Genomic DNA, 14,078 nt, shown 5'->3' with positions numbered 1-14,078 from the left:
TGTCCCATTTTCTTTTTAAATGGTCGAATTTCATCACAATGTTGAATTTTATTTATTTATTTATTTATCGCTCCCCCCCTTCCTCTTTTTCTCCCCAGTTGTACTTGGCCAACTAACCCACTCTTCCGAGCTGTCCCAATCTCTGCTCCACCCCCTCTGCCGGTCCGGGGAGGGCTGCAGACTACCACATGTTTCCTCCAATACGTGTAGAGTTCCCAGTCGCTTCTTTTCACCTGACAGTGAGGAGTTTCACCAGGGGGACATAGTACATGGGAGGATCCTGCTTTTCCCCCCAGTTCCCCTCCCTCCCGAACAGGCGCCCTGACCAACCAGAGGAGGCGCTAGTGCAGTGACCAGGACACATACCCACATCCAGCTTCCCACCTGCAGACACGGCCAATTGTGTCTGTAGAGACACCCGGCCAAGCCGGAGGCAACACGGGGATTCGAACCGGCGATCCGCATGTTGGTAGGCAATGGAAGAGACCATTACGCCAGCCGGACTCCACACTGGGTGATTTCACTGATGAGCAACCCTTCAACCAAAGAGGAAGAATGTATCAGTGAAATCACCTGGTGTGGAGTCGGGTTGGAATGAAAACCTGCATACACATGGTTCTCCATGGCACATGGTTAGCCACCACTGCCCCACAGTGTTGAATTTTATCAGTGTTTCACCTCTGTTCATGAGGATATGCATAAGAGTCTGGGCTCTGAGTAAGCAAGCAGTCTTTCTTAGTTCAGCTTCTTACTGTTTCAGAGAGACGGTGGCCTATATTTCCCCCCCTGTAAGAACGACACTGTAATCACTTGTTAATTTAGATCTGTCCTGTTTTGCCCAGGTCTTCACTGGTCCTGTCTGTGGTTTCTATAGGCTTACCATTTTCATACATATCGTATATTGCAAAAAATAAATGTGAATAAACTGTCTGAAAGAAAGGGGCCTATGAGATGCAAAGAAGGGATGGGAATTAGCATTTATTATCACAGGCCCTGCACCACACTGTCCTTCTTTTATTTCTTGAAACATATGCATGTTTGGGTGACACCTTGTTTGAAGGGGTGTGCACAAGACTGACACGACACTGTCATTACCAAGACATGATGCTTATAATGAACACATGTTTATGACTGTTGTTATTAAATGTCATTCGGTCAATCGTGTCATTCGGATCACAGAAAAAGACGATGATCTCAGATCTCAGATTCAAGTACTTCTCTGACAGGGTTAAGTGGGTGTTTTGGGAGGCTAATCTCAAGGGAGATGCTCTCATGTTGGCTAATTAAGCAAACCGTGCCTCAAACGCCACAAGTTGGCTTTCTTTTTTTTCTTTTCTTTTCCTTTTTTAAGTCCCAATGAGTGAATGAATCCATTTTGGTAATGCTTAATGAGCAAAACACACAATTAAAATCCCGCAGCAGAAATGCTAATGGTACCCAGTGACAACAGCCGAAGATTGATCATTAAGAAAAGCGCATTTCAATGACATAATGTTCATGAAAGGTGTCATGTCATGGTTATGACAGTGTCATGTAAGTCTTACGCACACCCCATTATATAAAGTGTTACACATGTTTGTATATGTTGATGGAGGTTTGATGTGTTTGTGGGCATGCCTGTGTCCTTGGAAGCCACAGCAATGCCTGGTGGTGCAAGACAACCATGGCAGGGGCTGTGGTTTGCTTGTGTGTGTGTGTGTGTGTGTGTGTATTTTTGTGTGAGGCAAGACACCTATTCACCGGAGCGCTCTGCTAGAAGCAGGCAACTCATTCTCTATTTATGTGATTCATTTATTTATTTTTGCTCTGTTAATATGGTCTGGCTGCAAATTTGAGCGCTGACACACTCAAATACAAATACACACACACACGCAGGTGCACGGACACATACAAATGACAGTTTGAGTCATTGATTCATTGGCGCAGCTAACTGTGATAATGCATTAATATTCTCTCTTATTTACACCCTCTCAATCAATCCATCCTGCCTTTGAAATGCTTGGGTGGTATGTGTGCATGCATTATGTGTGTGTGTGTGTGTGTGTGTGTGTGTGTGTGTGTGTGTGTGTGTGTGTGTGTGTGTGTGTGTGTGTGTGTGTGTGAATAGAAATAGAAGTGTTAGAGAATGAAATATGCATGCTCCCTTCATTGGCACACACGTGCACACACTGATCAAGTCAGCGAGGCAGTGGGGCGAGCCAGACAGGCTTGGCTGGAAGGACAGTTGCCCCCGACAGGGAAAGCGGAGGGGCCATGTTGGTGCTGCCTTGGAGTGAAAACACACACAATCACATCTAATTGGCACATTTGAACCATTAACATCTCCTAAGTGCCCCTGAGAACACATTCACTCATCTTGCCCTCCCGGCAACTGTCCTCCCTCCTCTTCTCTCTCTCTCCTGTAGACTCGTCTCTGTGCTCTTTTCTTTGTTTCTCTCATAAACGTGGCCTCTTTCTCTTTCTAACTCTTTTTTCTTTCAATCTCCCATCTTACCTCTTTCTGCATGTCTTACAATCTCCCATTCCCTTTTCATATGCTTTGCTTCCCTTGCGGTCTTTTTTTTCAGCCATATCTTTTATTCTTTTTCTTCCTCATTCTTCGTGTTCTGTCTTTCCATCTTACTGGCTTTCTTTTTATTATTCCCTCCTACCTATCTCTCATCTTCTCCTCCCTCTGCCTCTCCAATGCTGCTATCCAAGGATAGGATGTGCTCCGGGTGAGAGGGCTAAATCATCGAGGACATAATTAAGAGGCTTATGAAGAAGGTGGGCATGAGCAGGTCTGAGTCCGTGCTATGCATCACATCAAGTAAGAAAAAAACAAAAACATATATATACAAGGACTGCATGCAAACAGGCCCTTGCCAATACACAAATGCTTCACATCATTCACATACAAACACGGAGGCACAGCCTCAAGTTTGAACCTTATACTGTAGGGTCAAATACCTTTCTGGCTTAATTTGGTCACCTGTGAGTATACAATTTACAATACAATATATATATATATAGTCTTGTGATGGGTGTGTGTGCAATGGGTTTTAAGCAAGAATTAACTCATCAGACGCATAAAATTTCATCAAAAAGTTGAATATTTCGTGTACACTCACTGACCCTTGAAACCTGTGTGTGTGTGTGTGTGTTTGTGTGTGTTTATAAAATAAGGAGCTAATCTAGTGTGTGGTTTCAGCAGTGTGTTTCAAAGGGCATCGGTAGCCTGAAGTTGAGCATCAACAAAAACTGGGCCTTCAACTGCCTTTTCTCCGACCAAAAAGGTGTGTTCCCCTTTGACACATTTTTGAGGCATACTCATAATCTTTTTTCTTTAAATTGGAGCAAGAGTTTTACAAAAATAATAGTTTTAAACTGAAGGGTTTCATTTCTTTTTGGGTGAAAAATAAAACCGACTGAAGCTCTTATTTCCTAAATTGACCTTCAGCCCCAAACACACTCACACACCTCAATGTCAGCTCTTGAAGAAAAAACATCTAAAAAAATATTAGAAAATGAGATTTCCCCCAAAAATAAGCATTCCTGGAATATTAACTTTTGAAAGACATACATTTCATTAATCCATGTCATCAATACACAGGATCCGCTGTGACTAGCACTTGTGTTTTTAAGCTAGGGTGAGGGCCTTGGTACCTTTGGGGGAAATTATCTCTGGATATCAGAGGAGAGAAAAGTGCTGGAGCAGGTAAGCCATTAGTGTTATCAAGAAAGAAAGAACGAAAGAAAGATGGACAATCTCTCAGGCACATTTGGTGTCTTTCTGGTCAGACATTATGATTATTTTCTTACCGGTCGCTATGATTGCCTGGGCTTCGATTTCATTAGCCCTCGTCTTAGCCACATCCGCTAGCACCACCTCGCCCTTATCGCTGGCAACATAATGGAGGTCCTTTGAAGGTAATGCAAGAAAGAAAGAAATGTAAGCGTTAATCTAAAATGAATCTAGGCTCCGATGACAATAGTTCTTTTTTTTGGGGGGGGGGGTGAATTGGGTGGGGTGGGGTGGGGTGGGGGGGGCTGAGATAAAATGTAATTCTTTGAAGTCTAACATCAGAAAGCCCACCGGTTGGATGAAATGCCGCTTCCTCAAAAAAAAAAAACTTTGAAATCTGCTTGTTTGACCCAATCCCCCCCCTCCTCTCTCCCAAACTCACCCCATTCCCCGGTTTTGAACTGTTGGGATGTTATCTGTCGCATTTCAAAAGTGGGGGAGAACATGCAAGGGACGGTTCACCTTTAAGAGGCGCCAGCTCTCTTTTGTGGAGAAATGCATCCAGCTGAGCATATTACTATATCAACCTCGGACAATACTGGACACACTGTGCACTGGCTGCTTCTCTGTGTGACATTCACATGGCCATAAATGCTGATAATGCTGCTCGACGAGGTCCGAGGGTGGCTTATTTACCGCCAAAGCCTACATAGTCTTCATTAATAACCATGCCACATCAGACAGGAGTAGTGTTTCAAATCCATGTGGGCTATGATATAGGCTGGAGCTGAGGTTATTTCATCTTCTGGTGGACTGGTACACCTTTTTGATTTGATTCAGTGATTCTAATTACAGAGCCAGAGACTTGCGGTATGTTTGAGAGGTGAATTATGACCCTTAACATGTCGCCATTCCCATGAGAACCAGAAGCCGAATTTCCTTCTGATAAATGAAAACGTTTGACTTGGAAATCTTTCTTTTTTGGGGAGATTTCCCCCCCTTTTTCTTTTCTTTTTTTTTTTAGGACCCCCCTTTTCTCTCCAATTGTATCCGGCTAATTACCCCACTCTTCCAAGCCGTCCGGGTCGCTGCGCCACCCTTCATGTGACAGTGAGGAGTTTCACCAGGGGGACGTAGTGCATGGGAGGATCACGTTATTCCCACCAGTACCCCCTCCTCCCTGAACAGGCGCCCCAACTGACCAGAGGAGGTGCTTGTGCAGCGACCAGGACACATACCCACATCCGGCTTCACAGACACGGCCAATTGTATCTGTACGGACGCCCGACCAACCAGTAGGTAACACGGGGATTCGAACCAGCGATCCCGTGTTGGTAGGCAACGCAATAGACCGCTACGCTACTCAGACACCCCCCCTTTTCTCCCTAATTGTATCCGGCCAATTACCCCACTCTTCCGAGCCGTCCTGGTCACTGCTCCACCCCTTCTGCCGATCCGGGGAAGGTTGCAGACTACCACATGCCTCCGCCGATACATATGGAGACGACACCAGCTGCTTCTTTTCCCCTGACAGTGAGGAGTTTCACCAGGGGGATGTAGCGCAAGGGAGGATCACGCTATTCCCCCCCAATTCCCCCTTCCCCCTGAACAGACTCCCTGACCGACCAGAGGAGGCGCTAGTGCAGCGACCAGGACACATACCCACATCCGGCTTCCCACCCGCAGACATGGCCAATTTTGTCTGTAGGGATGCCCAACCAAGCTGGAGGTAACACGGGGACTCGAACCGGCGATCCCCGTGCTGGTAGGCAATGGAATAGACCACTACGCTACCCAGACGTCCCGCGAGTGACTTGGAAACCTTTCTATGCTCATGTTATAATGACATAACTTGAGGATGAATGCTTTATTAACCGTACCTGGAATGTCTGAATTTACACTTTATTAAGTCAGCTGCAGTTGAACGGTGCCTGCATTGGTGTATATAGGACACAGCCCAATATGAAGATAGACAAACAAGATGAAGCTGGTGCTTATTTTCTTTGAAATTCAATATATTTGAAAAGACATCACACACCAATCAGCTCCATTTTATTCGCCTGTGAACAGCCTCTCCCGAGGGGGGGGGGGCATTCACTTTTTGCACAGGCACCATTACTAACCAACATCTTCTCTGTTAATGGTATCCAAAACGCTGGTGTTAATTCACTGGCAACTTGAAATTCAAATTTCTGATTTAAATAGCAAATTGACACTGGAAACTGTAAATTTAATCTGTTCTGCAAATGTTGCATACTTGAGTTATTCCTAAAAGCACCACTTTAAAATACAAACTTTGGTTGCACCCAATTGCTTCACAAGACAAAATATTACCCCCAGTAGATGCATGGGGTCATTTCGAAAATCAAATATACGCATGATAAGAATTAAAAGAGGTGTCCTTGGGGTGTCCTGGTGGCTCGCATGGCACTGTGTGAGCTCAGATCAGTATCTGATACAGTATCCTGGGCTTAGATCTGGTGCAGGACCTTTGCTGCTTTTCACTTCACTTCTCTTTACTTGCCTCTCAGATGAGAGCTAAGACTAAAACTGTTTCAGTCTTCAAAAAGATATCGATGATAGTGAGATTTCATATGCCCCCGAGCAAGGCATTTGTAATCCCAATTGCTCCAGTATAGTTGCACAGTGACCAACAGTAGGATACGGTGGTTATGTTGAGAAGCTCCTGGGTATGAAAGTCCATTAACTGTATCAGAATAAGAATCAGAATCAGAATACTTTACTCATGAGTATGACGATGAATAAGGACTCTGCTAAAAAAAACTAGTATGCACGCTCACTCAACTTTCCCTGAAAACACTGAACTCAACTGTAATTTGTACAACACATGTTTGTTGTTTCGTATTTTGCCTTCAACCTCTCCGGTTTCTTCATTTTCGGGACAGAAGAATTCATGAACTGGCCAGCCTTCTCTGGTCATTGAGTTTGGGAGATCTTCTATTTCCTAAATTAACAAAACAGAGGGAGGACCGACCCCAACCCTGGTATCCAAAGAGGAGCTCAGGGGGTTTCCCAGGGCTGCGTGCAGGGCCAGAGGGCCCATCAAAGGGTACGGCGCGTTAAGGAAAACCTTCCGCCTCAGCAACATCACAGGACCTCAGTGCTGTGACTCAGGGCTAGCAGTGGCTAACCCCCAGCTGTCTAAAGCCAGCCCCCAGCCGGGCCTGCACCCGGCCCTAATACCCCATATTGTAACCCTGCTTTTGTACCCCCAGAGGAGGAAAAAAGGGAGGAGGGGGTGATCGTTTCCAAAAGAGGAGGGGAGCAAAGAGGGATTGAGATGGGGGGGGGGGTTGTTGCTGTAAAAGAGGAGAATCGGAGAGAGAGACAGAGAAAGGTCCTGAAATGGAGGTGTCTGAATGGGAGCAGATTGGGTAATTGTAGTGTGGTGACTGCCTTCTGCAGCACGGAGTTCGGGGGTGGGGGGGGATTGTGAAAATGTCCAACAACAAAATGGCCTCAAAGGAATCTAAATCGGCTCTCAGGACTGAGGTGGCTCATTCAGTGTGAGCCCCCTCAATTACATATGAGAGCGACTTCCAGATTGATAACAAGAGCGCCATAAAATTAAATGGCAGAGAGAGGGAGAGCAAGTGATAGAGAGGTGGAAAGAAAACATTAGAGAGCTCTGGGTGTGTCAGTGTATGTGCAACAGAGAGAGAGAGAGAGAGAGAGAGAGAGAGAGAGAGAGAGAGAGAGAGAGAGGAGAGAGATGAGAGAGAGAGAGAGAGAGAGAGAGAGAGAGAGAGAGAGAGAGAAAGAGAAGGTATGCATGGTAGACTGAACAAGTTTGACCAAGAGAGAAGGTAATCATGTATGTGTGAGAGAGAAAGAGTGAGAAAGACGGCGGGAAGAAAGAAAGGGTAAATGAGGAAGAGAATGTGTGACAAGCAGAAAAGAACAATATAAACATTTGACATCGGGACGCTTGATTCCAGCTTAGCCCCGCATAATACTGTCTGAATCTGGAGAGAGAGAGAGAGAGAATCAATGAATGAATGAATGAGAAAGAGGAAGAGATGGGGAGCACGGGCTAGAGAGAGAGAGAGAGAGAGAGAGGAGTATCAGCCCGACTAAGAGGGGATAACAATAATACTGCATATAAAACCATCAGATATAACACCTCTTATTCCCCGATGCTCAAACGCGACACTAATCTTATTTATATAAGAGCTTTAGGGGTTGCAGCACGCCAGCTAACTGCGCTGATAAAGAGGGCCGTTTTAGTAGCGGGCCGTTTCTCGAGGAGGGGGAGGCGAGAGAGGTGTGCAAGAAGAAGGAGGGAGATGGGGGGGTTGGATGCTAAAACCCTAGACTGATATTGACTGATATTTGGGTTACCTCTCCAAATTGGTGGTGGTGGTGGTGTGTGTGTGTGTGTGTGTGTGGGGGGGGGGGTTGTAAACTGGTGTGTGATGACACTTACGGGTGCACTAATAGATGGGCTGTCTGTGCACTTATGCTCCAGTGTTTGGGCCACATTAGATGTATTCGGGCTACAGCTTCCATGAACACAAATACACACACACGCACACAATCACTCACTTCCTCTCTCACAACATATCTGTAATCCAGGAGCGGTGTGTTCCACTAACACTTCCATCAGATAGGCGTTGAGGACTTAACATTTTATTAGCGCTAATTACTCATCTGAGCAACAACAATGAGCTTAATGCCCAGGAAGTGCGATCCCACCTCCTGCTCAGGCTCCGCCAAGCTTCCGAGTCTCCTCGTGCCACAATGTTAGATATGGAAGAAAGATGGGGGGGGGGGGGGGACGCAACAGAAGCATGCCGACTCGCCGCCAGCGTATCGAACAAGGAACAGGGCAGGGGCCCCGAAGGAGGAGAGGGACAGAGAAAAGCCATCAGATCAGGCGAACGCTCAATTTGAGATTTGATTTAATTAACCAACTACATCAAGACACAGTCAGAGTACAGGGAAAAAAGGGGTGTCAAAAATAATAATAATAATAATAATAATAATAATAGGGGGGAAATACCACATGGTCGAGGAAAGTTGCTGACAAATGACCTAATTGGCTACATTATTGGCTCGTTATCAAAGGCTAATTAGGCAGCTAAAGATTTAAAGAATGGCCCTCATTATCCAACCCCATCAAAAAAAAAGTAAAGAAAAAAAAGCCATACCCACTGAAGACTGAGTAACCTCTTGCTGCTACTTCTATACTGGCCCCCCAACCTCACCCACTCCACCCTACCCTCCACCAACCTGCTCTCTCCACCCCTTCAATTTTCTCCTGACACCAAAGTGTTTCATTTTAACAAAAGGCCTCTTTTTTTAGAAAGGGGCTTGGAGGACCTTTATTGTTTAATGGGAAACAACGGGGATTTGAAGGGTGGTGGTGGTGGGGGGGGGGGTTTAGTCATGCTGAGCATCTCTGGAGGAGTTGATGCGTGTGTGCTTGTATATGTGTGTGTGTGTGTGTGTGTGTGTGTGTGTGTGTGTGTGTGTGTGTGTGTGTGTGTGTGTGTGCGTGCACATGCATATTGGGTTGCATGTAGTATTCGCATGCTACATTGTCCTGTGTGTGTCTTTAAGGTCTGTAGGTCAGTTGAGCCATGGGGGGTGGGAGGGGGGTGCCCTCATTAACCCCCTCAACCCCAGCTCAATCAGCCAACCAGTAGGTTAAAGCAACAACACAACCTAATTAGAGCAAGGGAGAGACCAAGGGGTGAAATGTCAACATCTCTCTGTTCTCTTCCTCTTCATTTCTGTTTCACTTCTGTCTTCCACCTTCTCTCGCCCTCGCTCTCTCTCTCTCTCGCTCACTCGGTCGGTTTCTTTTCATTTGTTGCTGCTCTCTTTGTCACTAAGGCAAGAAAGCACTTGAAAATGGTCGTCGTGATGTCGAGAGACAGCTTTCTCAATGCCCCTCTCTGTAAGACCCTGGGTCAGAACTGATTTGCAAATAGTGCTTCTCATTTGTTTGGACCTGCTTGGAAAACCAGACTGGTGGTGTCAGCTCCAGGACTACCCAGGACCATTTCAACGTCATTCTAGCATCATGTTTGCTATGCTATCTACTAAAATATATGAGACGGGATCAATCATCATCAAGGCAGGAGTACTCAAGAGTTGAAAATCCTCTTGAAAAGGCTTTTATACAACGTCTACCAACACACGTATGGTGTCACGTATGGTTTTAGTTCAAGTATTCTTCATATGTAAATGAGAAGGTAGAACATAAGGGGGAAGTAAACTTCACTGGCTTACCAGCTTGTTACCGACCCTAATAGTAACCAGAAACTCCACCGAAAGAAAGTGCATCTCGGTTAGCTGCTATGCCTTCTTCACCAACCAGTTCACTTGTCTGATACATGCTACATGGAAAACTTCGCCGACACAGTCCAAGCTGTCCTGACTCTACACCCCCCTCCCCTCCACCCCCATGCCCGGTGTTCTGAGTAATGGAAATCAAGTGCCGAGAATTTAACGTGCAAATACTTTTTGGCCTCTGTCTGCTCTCCTCTTTGAAAGAGACTCAGAAAGGCCTCCTCTCCTCTCTCTTTCCTTGTATCAGCGATACGACTGGCCTTCTGCTCTCCCCCCCCCCCCCCCATTGCTCTCTCTCTTTCTTGCTCTCTCTCTGCTCTTTCAAGGTCCACAGCCTCGACTCCACCTTTTCAATTCGGCCTCTCAGCAGCACTACTTAGTGGGGAAGGAATTGGAACCAGTGCTATCAATGTGATTGAGAGAGTGAGCGTGTGAAGCAGTGTGTGTGTGTGTGTGTGTGAGTGTGTGTGTGTGTGTGTGTGTGTGTGTGCGCGAGTGTTGTATAAATGGCTATGGGTGTTGGTGAAGCATGGAGCAAAAGGGGCCCTCATGGAAAAGGGGGTCAGTCACACAGAAGAGCATTTCACCGTGGAGTGAAGGAAACAGAGAGGGGGTAACAGAGGAGATGAGGAGAGGAGAAAAGGAGTGAGGGAGGCTACATAAGGGGCAAGGAGGTTGTGAAAAGGTAGGGGGCCCATGTTGAGATCACACCTGCTCTCAGATGCACATGTGGGCACATGTGCACACGTGCATGCATGCATGCACACACACACACACACTTACTAACATGATTTACAAGTGATCTTGAAGTGAGAGCAACAAGCAATCAAATAACTGACAGTAACCGTTGAAATAATATTCTTAAAGCATTACCGATAAGATTATATTTTGTATTGGTTTGAAGAAAAAAATAAAAAAGGTTAGCTCAAATCAATAACTGAATATCTCCAAAACGAAAAAGGTGATTTCCACAGAAATTACAATTTTCACTCAAAACAAATGTCTACAGAAAACAAACCATGTGACACTCATAAGTGTGCTTTACAATGTGTTTAATCGAATCAATTTCCCTGTGACAATGTCACAATTTTCCACCGATGAACGTATCTCGCTTTGGAGGGCAAAGTGTTCAGTTACAGCTTGTTGGCCACTTACCATGAACAGGTCTCTTGCTCCTATATCTACAGCTAGCAGGAAGGCCTTCTCAAAGCGCTGGTGTCTGTCGGGAGAAATGGAAAAGAGTCTGTCACTGTGTGCTGAAAGGCAAAGGGTAGATACATACACAGCTAGCATGGCTATCGGTCTCTTTATGTCCTTTAAAAAAAGTAATTCTTGTCCATTTTATGGTCCTCTGTTAAAGTGGACAGCCAAAGACAGGCCTAATAACTGGCACAATCTTGGAGGGTTTAAAAAAAACAAAAAACAGATGCTCAGATTTGCATTATCAGCAATCTGTTGAAAAATCAACTTTTAATGTGTTTGTACACGTACACACACACACACACACCACACACACACACACACACACACACACACACACACACACAAAACACATGCACGCACGGATGTCGGTACAAACAGACACTGTTCTGTTGTCCTTATATTAATGAACTTTAATGACAATTCAGCACTTTGCATTAAATTCTTTTTTGTCTTTCAATCCTAGTCTGTGTGGTATGAATATTTATTTTGCTGAGGATATTACTCCTGTCAATGACCGTTATACAGGCTTTCAGTTAAGAGAGAGGAGGCACACCATTGTTTCACACATGCACCCACACCCACCCACACACACACACACACACACACACACACATAATACAGATTCACCTTAAACACACTTACACACAACCCAGATGTACACACACACACAGAGTTAATAATTGTATAGAGAGCAGCACGCCCTCTTCCCATCATGCAGGATGAGAGCTAAGAGAGAGAGAGGGAGGAGAGAGAGAGAGAGAGAGAGAGAGAGAGAGAGAGAGAGAGAGAGAGAGAGAGAGAGAGAGAGAGAGAGAGAGAGAGAGAGAGAGAGAGAGAGAGACAGAGCAGTATCTCCCAGTACAATACACCTCAACTTTCCCTGGCTGGAGGTAAACATGAAACAAACAAACAGCGACAGAGACAGGGGAGGGAGCTCTTCCTCCATTTGATGTCGATGGAGAGAAAAAGAATGCAGGTGGGTGATAAGAGAGGAGAGAGGGAGAACTGCCAAGGAACACTCCAGTTCTGCTATACAGAAAGAGAGAGAAAGAGAGGGAGAGAGAGAGAGAGAGAGAGAGAGGGAGGTGGGAGGCAGTGGATGAGAGAGAATGAAAAGTAATTGAAAGATGAAGAACAGTAAGCAGAGGCGTGTGGGAACAACAGGGTACATTTCAGTCAGACAGGTATTTCAAAAAGGCTCTCATGGTAGAGGGGAAAATGAAATAGCATGCAAGGTGGGCACACGTGCGCTTCCTTTCATCGTGAATGACTCAAAGCGCTGAACCTTTAAAAGGCTGTCGTCTGAAAAAGGTCGTTTTTTGTGCAGAAGCTAAAAATTAGGCAGGGCATTAAATTGAATGTCTCATCAATAGAGTTTTATAACAAGTGTTACCTTTCTGAAAAAACACCTTAAACGTGGCTCCATGATGCATGCCACTTCGGTTTTATGATTTGTTCTGCTTATAGATCATATAAAAATGTCCATGCAATTCCTTTAAAGATCCTTTATATGTGGTAATATTTAAATATGTGCACTGGTGTAATATCAAGTCACATGACCATGGAGAGCATAGTCTATTCAAACTGGAGATTGGGGGGATTATAGAACTGTTTCTAAGGAAACTGCCCTGATGGAGTGTTCTTGAGCAAAACACCAATGCCATACCAGCTCTAGGGGCACTGCTCTATAGTTGACCCTGACCTATGACTTCTCAAAGGAGGAGGGGAGCAGGAGGATTTTTTAAAAAAAATATCAGTCGAGTTTTATATGAATATTATTATAAATAGTCATAGCTGTAGTAGTAGCAGCATTCTTCTAAGCCACCGCTATGGCTGGCGGACTATCTTTGACAAAATAAAGGTGGTTTGTATGGTTATTTGTGATGGTCTATGTAGTCTTTTAAAGCTATAACTGCTTCAGTGCAATTCATTTTTGACAGAAAAGCTTAATTCTCCTGCCAAGAAGAGCTGTTCTACCATTTCCTGCATGTACTAGCATGCATCACACCAGAGTTGCTCAACAGTGGAGGTTAGAAAACAACATTTCAGACAATCTGCCATGCAGTCCCCCCCTGCCATCCACATGGCATAAGCCAGCTTGCTAAAGCGGGCTATGGCGACACAGACAACATTAGCACGTATTGTGTACATTATAGACATGTCACCATGATTAAAACATGGAAATAAGACTGAAAATCTGCAAACTTTCACTTCAAGTAGGCCTTGCCCGATATAATTATAATTTGCTGGTGCAAAAGGATTACCAATGCAAAATGCAGATGGGCTGGAGTTACCTGAGGAGGTGGTGAAAGAAGCGACGGGCATACTTGCTGATTGGACCCCTGTATTCCAGCACCACGTATCAGAGAGGGGGAGAGGCGGGGTATAAAACACTCCCAGGGCTGCCTCTAGTTGGGCTGTGGATAAGACATGTAAACACAGACACGGATATATGTAAAAATACACACTCACACACACACACACAATGAAACATGAACCAAAACAACAAAGGAACACAGATCCCAGAAGGTTTTCACATCCTATGAAGACCACAGCTGGAGGAAGTCTAAAATAAAATTTGGCACATTTTCTCTGCTCTGATTCTCCAGGATTTTGCTCCATAGTTTCATCCTGTGTTTCTGTGTCACCTGCTGCCTAAGAACAACCTCTTTTCAATTTCAATCTTCCAATTAATATAACCTTACGGGAACTCTGACAGTGAGAGCCACCATCTCTCTGTGTTCTGCTTGAGGCTAAGGAGGTTCTAAGCTATTTAAAAAACGTGTTGGGTCAGTGTGTTTCTGTCCATTAAAGAACCACAGTGGCTAGAAAA

General features: G+C 45.0%; 1 protein-coding gene across 1 annotated transcript in view; it reads right to left on the bottom strand.

Moving 5' to 3' along the window:
• wdpcp (WD repeat containing planar cell polarity effector) overlaps positions 1-14,078 on the bottom strand; it is a 114,978-nt gene that overhangs the window by 20,540 nt on the left and 80,360 nt on the right. Inside the window, 4 exon segments of the mRNA XM_056292139.1 lie at positions 3,802-3,901; positions 11,198-11,261; positions 13,540-13,606; positions 13,609-13,662. Of these exon segments, the coding sequence (XP_056148114.1) occupies positions 3,802-3,901; positions 11,198-11,261; positions 13,540-13,606; positions 13,609-13,662 (285 nt within the window).

This window comes from Lampris incognitus, chromosome 13, assembly GCF_029633865.1.
Source record: "Lampris incognitus isolate fLamInc1 chromosome 13, fLamInc1.hap2, whole genome shotgun sequence".
Classification (NCBI taxonomy): Eukaryota; Metazoa; Chordata; class Actinopteri; order Lampriformes; family Lampridae; genus Lampris; species Lampris incognitus.
The sequence above is the reverse complement of the archived record's forward strand: the minus strand, read 5'-3'. Positions and strand labels throughout refer to the sequence as shown.